The sequence below is a fragment of the Anomalospiza imberbis genome, chromosome 14 (genome assembly GCF_031753505.1).
Source record: "Anomalospiza imberbis isolate Cuckoo-Finch-1a 21T00152 chromosome 14, ASM3175350v1, whole genome shotgun sequence".
NCBI lineage: Eukaryota > Metazoa > Chordata > Aves > Passeriformes > Viduidae > Anomalospiza > Anomalospiza imberbis.
The window spans coordinates 12,098,218-12,118,692 of NC_089694.1; the positions used below are offsets into that span (position 1 = coordinate 12,098,218).

A 20,475-nucleotide genomic window follows, 5' to 3' on the forward strand; every position below is an offset into this window, starting at 1 on the left:
TCCAAATAAATTAATTTTAACTATCTGACAACTACCCATTGTTAGGACTCTCATTTGCTGACATGAGAAGGGTAGGTGGTAGCAAAAGAGTTGCACAGAGAATGGAAGAGCTGGGCACAGTGTCCCTTCCTCCATCCCAAAAATGTTCACGAATGAAAGGGTGAAAAGACTAGAACTGAGGGCCTGGGAGTTCTGGTGTGTGAGCTGGGTAGAACCCAAAGCCTCTTCACCAAGTGGTTCAATGTATGTGCATTCTGCAATGGAAAAATCGCCCCACCAGAGCATTCCAACAGCCAGGGTTGTAATTCAGTGCAAGCTGTGCTGCATTACACACCTTTGTATTTACTTATAAAAATGTCTGTCAGATCAACAGGTGCCGTACATGCCCCACACCTTGCAATGCTGAGTCTTTATCTACGCTGCAGAGTGCAGGCTGTCACCCGGACTAGCTCAGTTACTGGCTGAAGGTAGCACTGAGCTCATGGCAGGCACATTTTTCCTGCTTCTTCAGCGAGTTTTGCAGTGCAGTGAGTTCTGCACTGTCCCAGGATCTAAAATAGCTAGTTCAAAGCCTCAGGTATTACTGGGCCATGCTGCAGTCCATCATGCAGACAGAGCCTCACTCATTTTTAGGTGATGTTCTCAGCCCACTGTTGTGAGATGCCTCATCTGGTACATCTTTAGACCAGCTATGCATATAGGTGACACCTGGCATTTCTGTATCTAAAGAGGAACAAAAGTACATCAGAAAAGTGGTTTGAATTTGATAAAGAAAAACCACAGTACTAAAGGAGCTTAAACTTAAACATGTTACTAATACTGAATGTTCTTGGAAGGCAGTGTGTTTAGTCGGGGCAGCAAGCTTAGAAAACACTGGAGCCAGATGGGCTGATTCATACATCAGCCTGCAGCCTTATCTGCTGAGAAATCAAACCAGCAAGTTGAATGTGGAAACCCTTTCTGAATCCTGCGTTGTGAATTTTTACTTCTGATGTAAGCTTTTCTTAGGTTTACATATTTGATCTTTAACTAGACTCTAAATACTTTGATTTATAATTGTCAAATGTAGAAATTATACAAACTACAATAAATGTTCCAGCTTTTAAGGCACTGTCCATAGAAGTGCCATAAAAGACAACTAAATGCTAAATTCTCAAAGAACTTTTACATGAAGTTTATTTTCATGACAGGAGGCAGAAGCTCTGAAGTGCACTCTAAGTCAAGAGCTGATCCAGAGCTGAGAATGAATTCTCTCCCTAACGACAAATCACCTCTCCTTTGATGACGTCTGGAGCATCCTGAGGTGGAAGGAAGGAGATCAAGCTCAGAAGCATGTGATGTCCTTTGAGTCTCACTAGTGTGTAAACAGAGTCTCAATTCATGTGACCCTAGGTTTTTTGTTACATATGTGTGATGATAAGAAGAATACAGTCCAGATGGTAAAGTACTATTCAGGGCTGCAAAAGGAAGGAATATCTAGATCTGTATAAGAAATAAGGTCTGGATTTTGCCAATGCTAGAAAGAATAGGTTTAAAAAAAGAAAGGTTAGCAGGGAATCTGTGGTAGAAGGGGGTGAACCACTGATGGAAGTAGAAGATGCTTCATAACATATGTCTGAAAACTACTTAAAGTCATGATGTCTGGTGCCAGGGAGACAGGATACAAACACTGCATCTCTTTGTGTCAGTGAGTCCAGTGTCACTATGGATGCAGAAGACATTAATTCCAGGGGAAGAGCAGTGCCAACTTTTCTCAAAGGAATGCTTTCAACAGCTCCTTCACTTAGGTAGCTAAGAAGTTCAAAGTCCAATGAAAGATGCTGCCTCCTGGCATTACCTCTGCTTCATTAAATAAGGAGACAGTGATTTGTGCAGTTACACTCTACAAGGCCAGCAGAGAGGCAAGAGAAGAGCCCCAGGTCACTCTGATTAGCATTAGTCATTTCTGTAATGCAGCTTGAGAAATGGAGGGGAAACATATGTGACAGAATATAACGAGCATTTATGAGAGAAATTCACATGGATGGCCAGTGGCCAGAGCTCTCACACGTTCCATTAAAAAATAACCAGGAAAACCAGAGAAGTGAATTTCCTGCATGTCATGGGATGTTGCACAAAAGACATTGTATGCTGGACACATAGGAATGGAAAGTTGGCCCAAGATCTGCAAGAATGCTTGAGATACCTATTCAGATCAGGCATGAACAATTACCACTGAAGACAGAGCAGCAAATATTATACACATAATTGCTGCAGAAAGCAGAATGTAAAAAACCTCTGAAATCACAGGAGACTCCGGGTTCTCTTTTACCTAACATTGTTACAGATTCAATCAGAGGAAAACCAGACCTTGGTGGGACTCACATTTTTAATGAGATAGTGCACAGCTAGCAATGTAATGGCCCATCATTTGTAGTAGATTGATTACAAATACACCTTAGGAGCAGCTAAGAGAAGATAAAAGATCACAATTCAAGAAAGGCTCATTCTGATAATTTTCCATATTTATCAGTTTAAACATGGAGTAAAAAATTCCAGATGAATACTATGAATAGGAAAAACTTAACTTGATAAAATGGATGTGAGATTTTACATGGGGCCTTACTCTTCCTTACTAGATCACTGTAGAATGTTTAAAAATCTTCATAGGTATCATGACATTTACAAGCTCATGAACAGAAAAAAACCAAAAGAGTTCATTGCCAAGGAGGACTTGAAGCAAAACAATCAATCTAGAAGCATGTATGTTTCTATAGTAAATATGATGCAGAGATACTAAAAAAACAATAGAAAAGGTTCCTGACTGCAAATGCCAATTATTGAGTAGGACTTCTGTGATTTAACTTAAACTGTCAAAAAGTAAGCATCCAGTTTTCCTGTGTTCCCTCAATAATCAGTGGAGAGTGACAGGCATCTCCAGGGAAAAAAAGTCTTCTCATTCTGGGTGACAGGATGAATCACCCTCATGTTTCCAACAGCTGTAAAGGGTATCTAGATTATTGTCTTCCCAACTGAAGCTTAGATTAGCTAGAAAAACAGACCAGATTTTGGGCACACCAGCACACAAGTCCTTCTTTTGGTCTGGAAACAAAAGAGGGGTTTGTGTTCCCAGCACCTTACTATTTTACTAAGTTCTAGTTTGCCAAAGAAAGCATTTTGCCTTAGAAATTTTCTTTCTTACATAGTAGACCATTATAGAGAAAACTCCAATGGATGTTTGAAGAAAACCACTGGATGTTCCAACTCCAAAGAGTTGGATTTAAAGTTGAATGGGCTCAATGTCATCCTAAGATACAAAAGCAGCATCCCAGCATCAGATGAGTTATAAGCTCGAAATGGTTCTTCCTTGTCACTGGTTAAAAAAAGATTCTGGACACCTAGATCAGATATTGATACACATATCTGATAGAGTATATAATTGTCAGGGCAGATGAACCCAACCCAAAACTGATATGTGGGTACCATTTATTATCCAGTAAGTGCAGTGAACACATCCATCCCACCTGAACAGCAACCTTCTTGTGCACTCTTGTCCCTCTGCCATTGTGCACTTACTGCCTCCTGCTGACAAGCTGTGCTCAGGGAATAGCTGTTTTCCTCAGACAATCAAACTCTCTGGAGAAAGCCAAATAAAACCCCTTTCTATGATGCTCCATGAATACTCTTTTATAAATGGAAATGTGGGGTGCCACTAAGACAGGCATTTAGGGAAAAGCTCCAGTCAAATCTCCCAGCCATTAGGCCATGTCGGGAATGCTGGAACAGGCTCGTGAAAGATCCTGCTTAGTCTCTTTCATACAGTGGCTCTTAATAATGAGCAAATAATAAATGTACAGTCTGGAGAATTTACTATACAGTATCCAATTGGATTTATATAGTCATAAACTTCTACAGCACTGCTTCTATGATTTACAACAGTCTCTACTAATTATGAAGCTATGCCTGGACCTGAGATGTGAAAGGTAAACGTTACCAGACTGGTTGTACAGTGACACTATACAAATGCACATTTGCCAAAGCAATTTTGAATTGCTTGTTAACAGACAGCCATTGCAAATAACCACACATTTTGGTCTGCTCTGTTGAAAAACACCAAAACCAGAAGCCTAGGAAGTTTGTGGGATGGTGTTTTATTGTGATAGAGTTTAGAGACAGGGAGTCTGGAATGGACAGTCAATGAAATGACTGCTACTTTCTGCCTGGATTGCAGGGGATTGGACTTGGTAGCTTACCTGATCCCTTCACAAATGCATACTTCTGATTTCCTAAACAGAAAACACCACGGGAAATACTGTAACTTACTGTAGGACAAGCCTCTCATGACCTAAATGGATACAGGAGGATGTTTACTTCACAGACATTTTCCAGCACAAATAGTTAATTTTGTTGTTACTCAGCATATTAAATAACTACTTTAGAAAGGACTGTTTGTCACTAATAGGAATTACCTGGGCATCGTGGGCAGCACAGCTGTGGTACATGCACAGGGGAAGCACAGTGTAGACTTGGGCATCTTATTCTGCTGCACAAAACATTTCCATTCTGCAGATGGAACATAGTACATAGTATTTTAATGAAATGTGCTGTCTTACAAATTTCTGTGTTCTCTATTCTACATCCAAACTTGTTCTTTTTTAAAAAAGCCTTTTTACAACGTTCTGGTTTCACTCACACTGAGATATGCTCAGATACTACTACTGCCTTTGAATTTATGCTGGAGGTCAGAAATCCTTAAAATCTTAAAATTGGAGGAAGTGTCTAAAAATGGACAGCAACAATCTCCATTTCTCCTTTTCTTTCCAGATATCATTTTCTTTTGAGCAGATTATGCTTAGGAATTGCATTTCCAAAACTAAGACATGGATAAATGGTAGATCTCTGAGATATCCCCTACTGAGGGTTAGTTCAAGACCACAAGAGACAATAGCATCTGTAATTGTTCCTGAAAACTGTGGAGAGCCTTTTGTTTTCCTTTTATTGCTTTCCGAGTAGACATAAAAACCCAGATGGTAAGTAGCCATTTTTCTAAGAAATATGAGTTAAGTCTTGGGAATAGGGTTCATTATTCATGTCATTAACATAATATTCTATTTGACCACAACTAAGTTTGATTTATAATTAAAACACAGGGAAATTTCATTCTCTGGTGTCTGTAACCAGAAAAGACGATCCATTTCAAATTCCCATTTCCCATCTATAATTCATCCTCTTAATTTACCTGTGAGTTGCTCATATTTATAACAAGAAAGATCTTTCAGCATCAACATTGATACTAAGTTATGACTGTAGTTTTAGGTGGTGTCAGGACTAAACCCACTTTATTTTCATATGCCTTCTGGAGCACTGAAATGTTTTCAGTGGATGTACAGACTTCCCAAGACAGCAGATGTATAGGCTTTTCTATTCATCCCTTTCAAAATAATTCATTGACAAATATCTGCAGACCACAGGCTGGAATCCTACTGTTAGATCACTGCTAGCCACAAACTACAGTTGTGCATCTGCTTTGGAAAGAGACACTAAAAATTATTATCACCATCTGTTTCCAATAAGAAGTGAAATGAAATATACTGATTTTGTAGAAGAGGAGCAAATTTTAGACTGTAGGGTATTCAGAGAATAGGGACTATCCCTGGTCTGCACAGCTGCTTGCCCAGCAGATGTGGGAGCCTGTGAAGCACTGCTGCAGAAGAAAGGCTGGCACTCCCTCTTGACCTGTCTCCATGTTGCTGACTTGTCCTATTCTGTGACCTCACTCTTTTTCATTTTAAGTCCTGTGGAATCTCCTGAGGTGAATGTTTACTTTCTCTGCATGGTCAGCTGTAAAAATAAAATAAATGATAAAAATAAATGATAAAAATGATAAAATTCTGCAGACCAACTTTGCTGCTCCACGCTGCCAGCCAGACTCCACTGTCTGCTGCAGGGCTTAGTGAGACTGATCTTACACCTGCATTCACAGTGGGAGCTGGGAGAACAGCCCCACTGACCAGAGCAGGACTCAAGTGCTGGTCAGTCTCTCGAAGCCAGGGCCAAGGTCACATTTCTGCATCAGGTACCAAAGAGTGTTGGTGCATCTCTCTCCTGAAGCTGGGCTATCAGTGCTCTGTGGAGAGCAGTCATTTAGCCTGAGTCTGCAGATATGACTACGAACACAAGCAAAAGCAAAGAACTGTTGTATTTTAGGGAGTAAAATTATGATCTGACAAATTGTGAGTGCTCTATTTTACTTGACAGTAACAGTCAACAGGCTCCACTATAAACTGGGGGGGGAGGGGTTGTAAAAGGAAGGGGGGATAGGGTGAGAACACTGAATTATGTTTAGTTTTATTCTGGTTTAAGTATGTAAATTATAGCTTATAAAAATACAATACTATACACACACACACACACACAAAAACAGGAAAGCTTTTTTTTTTTTTTTTTTTTTAATGCCAGGCTGTATAACTTGGCCTCTGTTTAGTTAATTTGCCTTACCTCTTTGTAAACATCAGAAACGTGTGTGTGCTGAGGGGACGGACAGACAGACTGTTTAGAGACAGAGCAGAGATCTGTCTGCTGCCTGGCTGATGTGACTTGTTTTGCACAGACATCACGTGGATCACAATGTCTGTGGCCAGCAAAGACATTTTGATACACTGAACATAAAGACCCCTGGGGATTTTTTTGCTTTTCTCTGCAGTGTGAGGGAATCAGTTGCTGCATCAGACTCTCTACAGATCCTCTGCCTATCTGCCAGGGAATCATATGTGGTTTACACTTAGACCTCTCTGACTTGTTATCTGTGGCACACTTTACTTTCATCTTTTACGCTGTCATATTTGGTTTGTGGTCTGTGCTTGTGCTATGTCATGATATGTTTTCTAATGCCTTTATTTTGTTAAAATTGTACATTTCCTGACGGAAAATTCATGAAACTGATGAAACTTCAGGAGCTTTCATGGTAGGTCAGTGCTCTGAGGGTATGATTTTGGCCAGGAGAAAGCTCAAATGAATGGTTGGATTCTACAGTTGTTATTTGCAATCTTCCTTCTAGACAACAAGAGTCACATCCAAAAGATCAGCATCCTCACTGCTGAAATTATCCCAGGCTACATTTGATGTACCCTCATGGTACACCAAAGGTAAAACATAGCAGACAAGGGAGTAAAGTCCAATCCACGTCTGAGCCTGCATGTACTGGAAACTACCATAAGCAGTTTCCTTCTTTACTAAACCAGTTGCCCTGACCTATCACTTTGTCTTCTGCACCCAAGTGAAAAATAAAACAGACTCTGCTCATAGTGTGTGGGTGTGTCTGGGTCCCAGCACTGTTGTTGTCTAGAGGAGCTGACCAGGCACTTTCCCAACCCTCCAAACTGTCCAACATCTCTCTAAAAATCATCGAGCATTTATTTGTATCCAGATCTCTAGGATTCCCAGTTAATTTTTTCCCCACCCAAGACACATTCTTCCAGTGATTTAATGAGTGTTTTACTCCACACAAACTCTGAGGGAGTTTTCAACTTGGCATATACATCAGCAAAAGTTGTGTGGAAACTCCTTTTTGCTCTAAACAAAGACTTTTCCTTTCCTTCCTACTACATTGTTTTTTCTCTCACAGCTGCATGCTGCAGCTAAACTTGTGGGACTACTGTTTGTGCATCTCTGCACTGAATTGTAGTAGCAGATTCCCTCAGAGCAAATGCTGCACAGGGGCCCAATATTTTACACTTGCAGGGAGGGAAAATAGTGAGGAATACTTTATTCTGCATTAAATATAGCAGACAGAACTCAGCATCTGGAGTGTCTCATGTGTTAGTGATTAAGATCCCTCAGTGTTTATTTTAAAGTACTCCAATGGACATAAACTGCCCTCATTTTTGTGCCTCCTCCCAGCTGTTTATGACATACTATGGGGATCTCTGACTGCTGTGTTTTTGCATCAGCCATCAACTGATGGGAGCCCTTTCATGTTCTATCCAATTCTCTCTGCTCCCCATAACCTTTTCTCATGTTTCATCATCTCATTCTTCTTTGACTGACTTTTACTAACAGTGATATCTAAGCCTGTTCCTTCAGCACTTTAGGGCAGCAGATGCTTTGACTGGAAGATGTTGGCAGTGTACATAGATCAAAGTACCAAATTCAGCATAATCATCCATATTGGTGGAACTGCAAGGATTGTACTTTGGTAGTGGGGCCTAATGAGTCGAGATGTAATGCCCAGCATCCACAAAGCTTCTGGCTGATTAAGGAGCTGTTTTGTCTATATTATGCAAATATTTTTTGCCAGTATTGGCCTTCTCTGTTAAAATTTTCCTTTCACTAGGATCACCGGCCTCTATTTCCTGCAGCATGACCAGGACCCACTAGTGAAAATAGGTTTGGGCTTTATCAAATTGTAGCTACATGAGAAAGGATTGTAGTCAGTAAAGCAAGTAGGAATTGTAGGATCAATAACTCAGCAGTCCTACCTCTGAACAAAGACAATTAACGCAGTAAACAAGGCCATACGGTTCTAGATAAGGATGCCATCTTTCTCCTACATGGTATTTCTTATCTTGAAACACACAGTATGTATCTGAATCTGTAAAACAGTAAAGAATTGAAAGAGCTATGAATTAAAATTTCCGTTCCTTGTTTATGAAGTATATTTAGATGCGCAGTTTTCTGTAAACTACTTTTTCTTTTCCTGGAGAAAAAGACACAGCAGAAAGACCCTTAATTTCACATGCTGTTTTTTCTAAACTTCCAAACCAAAATAAATGACATGGCCTCCCATTTTTCCAAAATTGCAACTCCTGAAATGATGAATAAATGGCTTTCATACAGGTCAGTTTCACCTGTTTAGGTAAGAAAATTTAAGTGCCTGATCACTCAGACAGGCTTATAGAAAACAAAACCTCTTCACTGCAAAACCAAAGCAATTGGTCCAATTCAGGAAAATCCCAGGCTGTACCACAGAGAGATGCTGAAATAATTTATGCATCAGTTTTCAAAATATTTTAAGATCTTTTGTTCACTAAGCACTTCTGATCCTGCAGTTACAGACTTGCAGAAATCCACACACAGGTCAGACATTATTGTCCTGTCCCTTCCTGTCACACTATGGTTTCACATTGAAACCTCAAATCTCTACAATAAGAGGGTGTTTCTCATGTGTTTCCATGTGAGAATTCCCTTCTGTTATCTTAATGACATCCAAGTTCAGTTTAATTGATTACCTACAGTATAGATGATACTTCAGGATATCTTAACAAAATACCCATCTTCCATGTGCTAATCCAAGCCAGGGAAAGTCTTCACATTTACTGGGCTAGAAGAAAGTAGCCAGAGCTAGGGACTGTTAGCAGAAGCTGTGGTCTGCTTTCCCTTCACACAGGAGCATGACAAATGAAACACAGGATGCAAAAAAGCAGACAGCTGGAGTTTGGCAATTTCTCACTGTTCTGTCTTTGAACAAGGTTCCTGCACATGGCTTTCCTGTCAGTGAGTTCAGTGGGGCAGAGGGCCTTTCTGGAACCCACTCTCATTTGTTTTCCCCCCATCTTCCTTGGAAGCAGAACCTGCTGATACTGAGGTTAAAAATTTTTAAGGGCAAATGATGTCTTTTGTAAGAAGGAGGCCAAAACCCAACCTATGCAGGTAGGGAGAGCATCCCAGAGACCTGAAGCATGGCTGAAGCAGTCAATTACTCCTAGACTTATTTAGGTAGCTATTCCTCCTTGCCATGATTTCTGAAATATGTTAACATCTCCCACGGATGACAGGCTTTGCAGAAATGCTTCCTTTATTTTGTTTGCATTCTTTTCAATTCTTCTCATCAAGTTTTTGACAGTTTTTTTTAAGAGGCTCTTAATTTTCTCAAAGGATGTTGACAATCTAATCCAGTTCATGTGAGGTTGTTTTTACAACACAACAGAACACTCTTGGACAAGCTTTACACTAGCTGAAAACTTAAGCACAATAGTCTTACACATGGGACAGATCCAGATAATCTGTCATATGTTTACAGAGGTTACTAAATAGAATTAAGCACACTCTTGACTCGGGATATTTGAAATAAAACAGATTCTCCAACTGATGCGTTGTGTTCTTTATGATGCACTATAACCTGTACAGCTTGAGGCAAATGTACCCCAAATGTGGGTGTGGCCTGATTCTACTAAATACAGGATTAGAAGGAGGAGAATGTTAGAAGGTTCAGGACATTCTTTTCTGAACCACATCTGAAAACAGAAGGAAAATGTCCAATTTAGGTGAATGTGACAGCTTTGTTTGAAGTCTACTTACATTTTACTTGTTCTAGTTTACCTCCATCTATGAAAAGGAGACAGAGCACACCAAAAAAGATAAAATTAAAATCCTCCAATATCCACTTTCTTTCCATCTTTATCCTCAACAGGAAAAGAAAGAGCCTCCAAGAAGAGAATGTTGAGCTGTTGGGAAAAAATATTAAATTAATTAAAGTAAAATCTTGTAAGATACTTAATTATTTCATCCAGCACACAGAAATCCTAAACTGCCAGAACAAAAAAAAAAAAACAAAAAAAAAAAAAAAAAAAAAAAAACACCAAAAAACATGCAACATGCATCTTCCTTTCGTGGAAACAGCATTGCCTTTAAATAATTTAACTTTTGGAAAAGGGGCCACATTCCTATTCCTGAAAGCTGAAAACTGGATATTCCTTCTAAAAATGTCCTTGTTTTATTTCAATGCAATCTGGCAAGTAAGCAATCTAAATTCTTAAAAGTTCTCTTTCCCAAGAAACTAGTTTGGGATATGTTCTTGTAGAGCATCACTTTTAGATGTATCTGTAGTGTCAGTTGCAACACGTTTGCTTCATCCTAAAGTTCTCCTTGGGTGTCCCTGGAGTACAGGTCCTGCACTGTGGAAATCCCTGCTCAGGGTGAGCCACTGGGAGTTTTCCTTACCACATCTAATAGGCTTCCAGAGCACTATTCAGCTCGCCCCTCTCCCCACTACTATTGTTCTGGTACTGTGTATAATTAATTTTTCTAGACTTAACCCTTCTGCTGCCTTGATAGCTTCTGCTGCCTTGAGCAGAGTGGGGGAATGACTTGTCATCTTCATTCCTGTAGATCTTTAATGTCAAAATCTTGCATGTGGGGCAAAGCCTAATTTATTCTTCTCTGTGTGGTAGAGAGCTGGTATTGTACTTGCTGCATGTGTGATTCTGTTTATCTTTTTCTGGGTTTTAATAAGTGAATTATTTTATGGAAATAATCAACTAATTAACCGAAGTATATTTTTTTTAATACAGCCAACTTAAGATTCTACTATTTTGCTGCTCCAATGTTTATAAGCATTCATTGCAAAAGTGTTATCTTCCCAGAGTGCACTTGTCCATAACTTACAATGCTGGAAAGATTTGGGTGTGATTTTAAAAGCCTTGATATGGATTCACTATTAGTTTTACAGAAGCTTTAAAAACCTAAAAAGAGTCACTATTGGAAAAATGAGCAGTCTGTTTTGTAAACTAATTTGGCCTCTTCAGATTTCATTTAATAATGGAACTGTATATAAATATGTTCAAACTTACAGATCATCAAGGCAAAAATAGTAACTTCTATATGAATAAGTAAAGTGATGGACAACTTAAAGAAACTAAACAGTAAGTTAAGAAGCCCTTAAAATTAAGATCTTCCTATTAAGACTATTGAGACCTAGGATACTGTAACAAAGGGTGTGTGATCTGATTTTATCAGCAGCTTCATTGCCTTCACTGTTCAAGAATTCTCTGTATTTCCAAACCACAACCACAATGGACATCTTCCTTAACTAACTAAACCTGTGCCACTGCTCTGTACTCAGTAAGCTCATTCAAAACAATGCCAATTGCCTCTGAAAATGTTTAAAGAAATCCCTTCTTTAAAGCACAGTGCCTATTCAGTAACTAAACATAACTTTCCATTTATGTTGCAAGTTGAGAATAATGTTTCAATTTCAGAAGAAGAGTTTAAGTAATTTTTCCCTTTCCACATATTCAAATCACATAGGACATTTTTCAAGCCAAACATCCTTTTAAAAACCTATTTAACATTAAAACCTCATAATTTAGTCCCAGGACATCATGCATGCATTCAGAACAACAGTAGCACATCACTGGGACTAGCAGAAATGTCAATGTTTAAATATTTCAGCCTTCTTAGGGATAGCTTAAGCAAACAATAATTATAAATGGTGCACAGTTATCCTTTGTGCAGCACCGTATCTGTTAGCTAGGCTGGTTAATTGGAATAGAAAGGCTGGGAAATCAAGCCACTTTAAATGTCAGGTCTTCAAAAGGAAGAGCATTACAAAATTTTGCTTGTTTTTAGAAATGCTGCACAGTAATGTGAGATGGAGGAGTTAATAACAGAAATGGGATGGAGACTTTTGATGTCTTTCTTAATTCTCTTTAATTTCTGTATTGTTGTTACTCCAAATACAAACACATACTTTTCACTATTAGGACACTCCCTTTATTTCCCCAAAGGGCAATGTCCTAAAAATATTCCTGGATTTAAATAATCTCAGTTAGTATTAACCTGTTAATTATTGGTGTATTTTCTGCATTGTAGAAACAATTAAAGTCATCCACATCTTACATGAATTACTTAGTGAAATAAAGCAGAAGGGGCTCTGTTTAACGCCTCGCTCTCCAAAGAGCCCGGTTTGGTAACTACAAGAGGCAGTGTCCGGCCTCGCCACGTTTTACGATTAGAGAAAAAAACCCGCAAAATCCAAAACTGGCAGCGCCGAGGGCAGCGGGCAGAGGCTGCGAGGCGCGGGGCTGCGCTGATGCAGCGGCGGGCACAGCTGAGCCCCGACGGCCGCGCTCCCTCCATCACCCGCAGCGCGAACCCTCTCCCTCCGCTCTTCCCGAGGCTTTATCCCGGCGGCGCGTCCGCCCGCTGCCGTCGGGAGGTGGCCGGAGGCGGGCGGCTCTCCCGGGCGCCTCGGGCTCCGGCTCCCGCCGCTCTGACGGAACAGCCGCCCCTCGGCCGCCGGCCCGGGGAGCTCCCGCCGCCCCGCCCGGGGCCGGGAGGGGAGCTCGGCTCGGGGCTGCCCCCCTGCCCGGGGCCGGGCCAGGTGCCGGCGCTGCCCCGAGGGGGCGGCGGGACAAGGACCGGCGAAGCGGGACGGACGGAACGCCCGAGAGGCGTCGAGTCCCCGCGCTGGGCTGTCTGTGCCGCGGCCTCGGGAGCAGCTCCGGCAGCGGGACCGCGCCTTCCCGGGGCCTCGTCTCGGACAGCAAAGCTCACAAACCTGGGGCAGGGCTGGAGGCTGCTCCGCTGCGCTCGGACACCGCCGCGAACTGCGCTCGGGCTGGGGCAACCGCGCGGCTCCGCGCTCCGCTCCGCCGCGTACGGGGGGGTCCGGCCAGGCGGCTCCGCTGCTCACTCACGTTGCCATAATCTTCTCCCGCGGCTTTTAGGCGTCCCCTTCGATTGGGTAGTGGAGGGGCAAGCAGGGGAGGGACGGGGTGCTGCCGCCGCCGCCGCCAGCCCTCGACCCCCAAGTGATGGACGGGAGCGGAGAGGGAGGGATCCGCTACGGCCGAGCTGCGGGGCGGGCGCTCCGGAAGGTCCCGGGCCGGGGCACCTGCCGCCGCCTCCCGCCCCGACGAGGAGCGCAGCGAGGCCCCGCGTCCGAAGGATGCTCGGCGGCGGGTCCTGCCCCGCAGCCCCGCCGGCAGCGAGCGGCGGCGGGAGGCGGGGTGAGCAGGTCCGCCTCCGCCCCGGCCCCCTCCTCGCCGCGCCCCGCGCCCGCCGCCCGGCACAGCGGCGTGACTGACACGGCTGGGGTGGAGCCGCTCCGCCATGGGGGGCCGCAGAGAGGGGCGACGCCGGACGCGGGGCTCGGAGCTCGCCCGCCCTCCCTTCGGGCTGCCCTCCCGCCCGCGGAACCAGCTGCGGCCCGCCGGACCCGCGCCCGCGCGGTGCGGCCATGCTCCGGTGCCTTCAAACGAGCTGCGGGCTGGGTGACCGTGGCCACTTTTCCTCCGCGGGAACAGAGCCCCACGGGTGGCTTTCTTGGAGAGCGGACTCCACGCCGAGACGGCTCTTTAATGGGCTTCTCCTAGGCGGGGTGCCCCCCGAAGAAGACCCGACGGAGTTAGCATCCACTGGGATCTGCCAGACACCTTCTGCTGATACCCTCTGGTCTGATTTATTGTGTTAGAAGGTTTCAAGGTCACATTGAGATTCTGGTGGAACTAAATTAAACCCATGACTCATTATATGCTTGGTCAAACATTCTTTTTCTGTCTTCTTGTAGCCCCTGTAACTAATAAGAAGAGATCAGTGAACTCTTGACAAATGATCTGAGAAAAAGGGTGAGGTATGAAAAGACATCATGTGGAGAAACAAATTACAACCTATTTCCCCTAGTTTGGGACCAGGGTGTTTGGGAAGCACTGCTGGGAGGTCGTACACCTCTCAGGCTTAGTAGATATTTTCAGAAGGCTGAAAATTGAGCAGAACTTTCATTTCTTCCATTGTACCTTAGCTGGACAAAACACTGAAGGTGCAGTATATGATGAAACCTTATACTAGCACGAGGAAAGGATAGATGACCTTACTAAGGCTTTTGTAGTGTGACTTTATGAGCAACCAAGGCTGTTTATCAGTCAAATGTAACTATATAACTTCTAATATCAAAAAATGAAAAGAGAAAGTTCTGGAGCTAAGTATTTTGAAAACACTGCTTCTTTGAAAACAGTGCTTTCAAACACTGTATGAAACAGGGATGGGCAAACAGAGAAAGAAATGATAACTCTGAATCAGAAGTATGATTGTAATTGCACATGAAAGCAGAGAACCCGCTCTGTGCAAGCTCTAGTCCCACACAGGGATATCCATGCTCATGGAGCAGAGTTAAGTACATGCATGTGCTTCTAAACTGTGGGGCTGTAGTAATGTTTTTCCTTTAGGTGTTGTGCTGGGTTAGACCGTACAGGCTCAGCCTGTGAGATAAATTGCCTCTGAGTCACACAGACACTCAGATGTGTGACTGAACTGATCCTATTGCAAATCTTGGTGAGTAGGAATCCACAGGTCTTTGTAGGTATTAAACTTTGTAGGTTTAATAGTTCGGGTTGATAGCAGCTATATGACTTTAGTAAATGCAGTTTTGGGCCTGGGCAGAGCTCAGTTTTACTGCAGAGACATCCTCCAGAAGAATCCCAACTGTGTCAGTGTTCTCCATGTGCTTTTTTTCTCCATGTATTTTCTTCTCTGTGCTGATACAAAGTCCAGTGTGTGTAAAGACAACATTAATTGTTGCAGTACTCTTTATGCCTACTCAGTGTAGTAGTAATGAGAAGTGAAATATTTTCTATAGACTGTGTGACCTGAATTCTTTTGCAGAGGGATTCTTTGAAAATAAATTCCTTATTTGGCCTGAAGAGTGCTTTGGGAAAGTTGCTATAGATGCCAGCACTTTCCACTGCATGCTGTAAGACTGTTTCAGAAGATGCTGTCTGATGATCTCTGGAGATACTAATTCAGGTGCAAGACCTTTGTTGAACATAGAGACATTTTAACTGGTGTTCTTTTTCCACTCTGGCAGATTTAGGTTGTACAGAATTGGCTGAAAGAGCCTTTCTCTCAAGTGAGGTTTTGGGACTCACTGGACTGACAACATGGTGGAAGACCAGACTTCCAAGGGCAGGCTGCTCTAGTCTGACTCCCAGTCCTGTTCCTGCTGCTCAGGCTGTTCATCAGTTGCTGGGACGTCCCTGAGGCTTCTGACTGAAGATGCAGTCTGGCATCTCTCTTGGTCACATGCAATGGCTGCACCTGTTTCTTGTCCTTCATCTTCCCATGGCACAGTGCTGCAGCAAGGGTTGTGGTTGTTAGGCCACAGGATGATGTGGCACATGCTGGACATTGTGCATGAGCAGAATGTTCACAGCTGGTGTCTTGGTGAGTGACCCTTCTGAGCTGGCGAGGTTGCCAGTGCCCCTGGATCCTGAGAGTGCTACACCTATGCCTGAGCTCTTCCTTTTCTCCCAGCTCTGGCCAAGTCTCACCAAGAAGGACAAGGACACGCCACTACTCTTTGTGTGTCACCGCAGCCTGTTATGCTTTGCCTTGTCTCACATCTAACACAGCCCCACGGTAGGGGTCTGTCTTACCCCCTTAGACCACAGCACTGACAACTTAGCAAACCCCTGGCTCTGTGCTCTTGCTCAGCAGTGGGCTGGTACCGCAGCTTGCACACGGGTGCTGCACACGGGGTGCTGCACACGGGTGACACAGAGAGCTCTGGAGAAGCATCAGATCCACAGTTACCTTTCATGCTGCCAAGCAGAACTGACTGCTTGAATATGCTCTGCATTCTGCTGTCCAGACAGGAAGGAATTGCTCCTGATAGCGAGCATTAAAGATTGAAGGATGCCCTCTGTTTTTAAAAGCACAGAGATTTATCCATGCAATTATCATTAAAGATAATAGAAATTAAGCAGATAAATAATGTGACACTGCCAGTAGAAGTCCACATCCCTCTGCTGTGCCTCACAGTGACTGAGCAGCATGAAGGTATCCTGCTATTATTTCTCAGTCCTTGTGAGGGGAAAAAAAAAGATTCATGCCAATGCTAACATGTTTACACACCATGTGGAGTTTTCTTAATTGGAACAGACACTGAGCTCTGAGAGATATTAGACACACGACACAATACCCCTGGTTATTTCTTTTTCTTCTGTTTATCTATGGTCAAATTTTCACTCTAAAAATGCATGAAAGGAAATTCTTAGCGTAATGATGAGCATCCTTTAATTTTTGCATTCCCATAAATTCAGTGAAGCCCTTTGGAAAAAGTATCTTAAGATGCTAAAAATTATTCCCAGGGTTTTATAAAAATCTCTAAATTACTTTTTGTGGTTTGGATCAGCCCCCCAGTTATCATACTGGGAATACAATCTGGATGTTCACCAAGCAGGCTTCACATATACTGTTCAACAAAAAGAGCTTCAGATGTGCATGATTTTGTGATTATGGCATAGGATTTTGTGATTATGGCATAGGGTGGTCATGAGCATTCTCCACCCTCCTGTTTTTTCTGTAGCATGGACTTAATTCACAGTGTGTTGTCAGTCCTCTAGTACTAGAAATTAATTCATTTATTTGCCAGTGAGACAGATGGACGTAGCGAGCCTGAGATTTCAATTCAGTTTGCTAAACAACAACAGCATTACATAAAATGTCAAATTGCAGCCCAATTCCTCATTACCTTGCTGTGGATATATTCAGATGGGACTGAAGAGTAGCTGAAAGTCTTTCATTGTTCTGTCAAAAAATGCAAATAAAATATATCTCTTTAAATTTAACTTCTAAATAAACAAGTGAGAAGAGACCCACAAAACCTGCCAGCAGCAATGAAAATGCAGGAGAAGACAACCACACAATATTTCATTCCATCCTAGAGTAAATGACATTTTGCTATGTGGGGTGTTGAGAATCCCAATGTGTAGAATAAATATATGCACTCAGAGGTGAGGCCCTCCTGAATTTTGCATGTGCTCATCATTTCCTCAAGGTGTTCATCTGCAGATGTTTCTAATCTAATCTAATTTAATCTAATCTAATCTATCCCAGATATTTATAAGATACCTATTACCTCCACAATGTGTGTGCAGCTGTAATTATGATGCTATAATTCTCTTTCATACCTGTCATATTAAAAACTTCAAGACAGTTTGTAGGAATATAGATTTCTTTGGTATATTGATTAGATGCATGAATAGCAAGTCCAAATCTTCAGTCCAAACTTTCATCTATAATTCCTGTATTATGGATACATAATGTGCTGGAAGCACACAATTAGTGCTTCCAGCAAAGTGCAAATCCATATAAAATGTAATAGCATCTCAGTGACTATTTTCAGCAATTGAAAAGCAACATCAGAGAATCTATGTAAGTGATGATTTCTGAGTTTTGGGATCAGCTTCACCTTTGCTGTTTTTTCACTACCACACATTCCTGAAAACAGCAGAAAGTGCCACAGTTCACATAAAAACAACATACTTCCTTTCTTGCCATTGCAGTTGTTGACTAGAATCACACTTGGTAAAAATTTTCAGCAGTTTAAAAGAACCTCAGTTATTTGCTCTTAGTTCTGCTATGCAGAAGAAATGCTGGAACAAATCTTATGGATTAATCATACCATGATAAAGATCCACTTGCTGAGGCATTTCTTTGCAGCTGGCATCCACCAGATAAACCCAGTCAGTCCTGTCTCCCATTGCATGACAGGAGTCAAGGCAGGCTGAATTAGGCTCCAGTTGCAATTCAAATATGCTTTTATAAACGGTGCTTAGTGCCACTAATCTCACCTTGGTAAGCCAAAGACAATAACGACGTTACTGAACACCTCGGGTATTATGCAATTCTTTTACTTAGAAATTTGCTGGTGTGAGAGTGCTTTTGAAACCCATTAGTAAAACTGAACTTACCAAATGATCGATCTCTCTAGGGAGAACAAAGTCAAATATGTGCCAGCATGGAGCCAGAGCCTGCCAGGGGCTGGGGACTTGCAAATCCCATTGCTACCAGTGAGAGCTGAGGACACAAAGTCCTTGGTGTAACTGAGCTCAGTTGTAAAATGAACTAATGGCTGTGGAGATGTCTTTCCCTCTGATAACATTAGTGTGTACTTACTCATAACAGACCGTAACGTGTTGACTTGCACTAAACTGTGATGCCAGCCTGCTTGATTCTGACTGCAGGCTTAGGAAAATCCCAGCCGGGCTCTGCCTCCGTGTCCAACTGACCATGAGGGCATGCACCAGCACTGAGTTAGGCCAGAGGGGGACACTACTTTCTCTTGTCTAGTTCATAAAGCCAGTTTTGAACTTTCCTTCACCAGAAGATGGTGATCCTTTCACATGAACAAAATTGCAGAGAGACAGAAAAAAAAGCTGAGCTGTGTCAAAAAGTCAAGAGGACTGCTCAACAGAGGATGGGAACAGTGGAAATGTCCAAGAGGATAATAGTGAAATTAGAAACGGCTCTTTGAGAATAACCAGCCACAAAATAAAGTTTAAAGTGAGGAAGGGGGGACTTCATTTCATCATTAAAAATATCAGTATAAAATACAAGGAGAAAAACAGTGAAGACACTGTTGCTAGTAGGCTGGCTTTTAAAGTATTAATGGAACGTCACAGAACAAGAGTTTCTTTTATTCTTTTCTATCCCAGCTCCCTGCTTTCAAGGTTCTTGTGTGAACATGCTGCAGTTTGCAAGGCTGTGAAATTATCAGACCTGGACCAGTGCCAGTACAAACCAATTTATTGGAGTCCAGCAATTAACTAAAACCTAGAAAGCTTGATTAATTGTGGCACTGCTCAGCAGGGAACATTGAGAAAAAAAATCATGACACTCCATGAGTTCTCTGTTCCATATACCAATTTACATTATATGTAAAGAAAAGTTTATTCTCTGTAAATACCCTTACTTTATTATTTTGCATCATGTAGAAAGAATAATTACAATGCCATGTGAAGAAATGCTTGTTGATGGCTCTCTGGATAATAATTTCATAGTAGCTGTTATCCTGTTACATATTTTTTTGCTACTGAATTAATATCTCATTGTAACTCCAACAATAGGATATATTATTTTAAAATATTGTTTCATTAAATTTCTCTCTTGGAGGGACATATTGAGAATCCAGCACTGCTCTGTTCCCTTCTATTTCTTCAAATATGCATGTGTGCAAGAAAGATGAGGGTTTGATGGTTGTTCAGAATTATTTAGGATAGAAAAGCAGCAAATAGTTGGGCTGAGAAGCAATTTATCAGGGCAGAGTATGTTGACTGAAATGAAATCCTGGAGTCTGAGGAGGCAGATATTATGAGAAAGCAACTGCAAAGTGTAATTTAGGTGTTAGCTGATTTTATTATGATAGTATTAGCAAATAGTGTCCACATTATTTGTTTTATTGTAAGGCTTATCATAAAAGTCTATGCAAAAGGCAGAATTAAAAAAATCTCACTCCTAGATGCCTTAGTGGCACATTAATCACCTTTACTATAGATAACTAAGAAGAAAAGAAATCTTCCAGCTCAGTGTAATGTACCACTGCAGCATATTGTATTGGGTAGTACAAAACACTGGATCTGATTCATCTTAGTTCTCCTTACATCAAAATAATTCAATGGTTAGTACTGGGAAAAAAGCTGTTTAAAGATAAAAGCTACTGGTAATAGAATTGTCACCCCTGCCCAGTGACAAGGAAAAGAAAGATACACGAAAATATTTTTACCTTTTCAACATCATTTTGTATCCTAATCTGCATCCAACCGCGACACTGTCACAGTCTCAGATTTAAAGAGTGCAATCCACAGAGCGGGCTAAATCACATTAGGCAGCAGTGATAATAGAGCCTGGGCATGCAGAACATCCCAGCAAGCCTCTAGCTGGGGCTCTGGGGTGATTTGGGACATTCAATGAGGTAGGAAGGGCTGTCTCCTCCAATTTCAC

General features: G+C 42.1%; 2 protein-coding genes across 7 annotated transcripts in view; one reads left to right on the top strand and one right to left on the bottom strand.

Moving 5' to 3' along the window:
* The window catches only part of CHRDL1 (chordin like 1), a 36,040-nt gene extending 22,659 nt beyond the window's left edge, over positions 1–13,381 (bottom strand). For 2 of the 3 annotated variants that reach the window (XM_068204930.1, XM_068204931.1), the window contains exons 1-3: positions 10,276–10,421; positions 8,457–8,569; positions 4,449–4,542 (exon numbers count right to left, since the gene is read on the bottom strand). In XM_068204930.1, the coding sequence (XP_068061031.1) occupies positions 4,449–4,542; positions 8,457–8,569; positions 10,276–10,372 (304 nt within the window). In that variant the 5' untranslated portion in view covers positions 10,373–10,421. Of the gene's footprint in view, positions 1–4,448; positions 4,543–8,456; positions 8,570–10,275; positions 10,422–13,255 lie in introns of those variants that run through there. The other variant, XM_068204932.1, reaches the window with a different exon arrangement.
* PAK3 (p21 (RAC1) activated kinase 3) overlaps positions 1–20,475 on the top strand; it is a 229,422-nt gene that overhangs the window by 77,386 nt on the left and 131,561 nt on the right. The gene's annotated exons all lie outside the window — the stretch shown is intronic.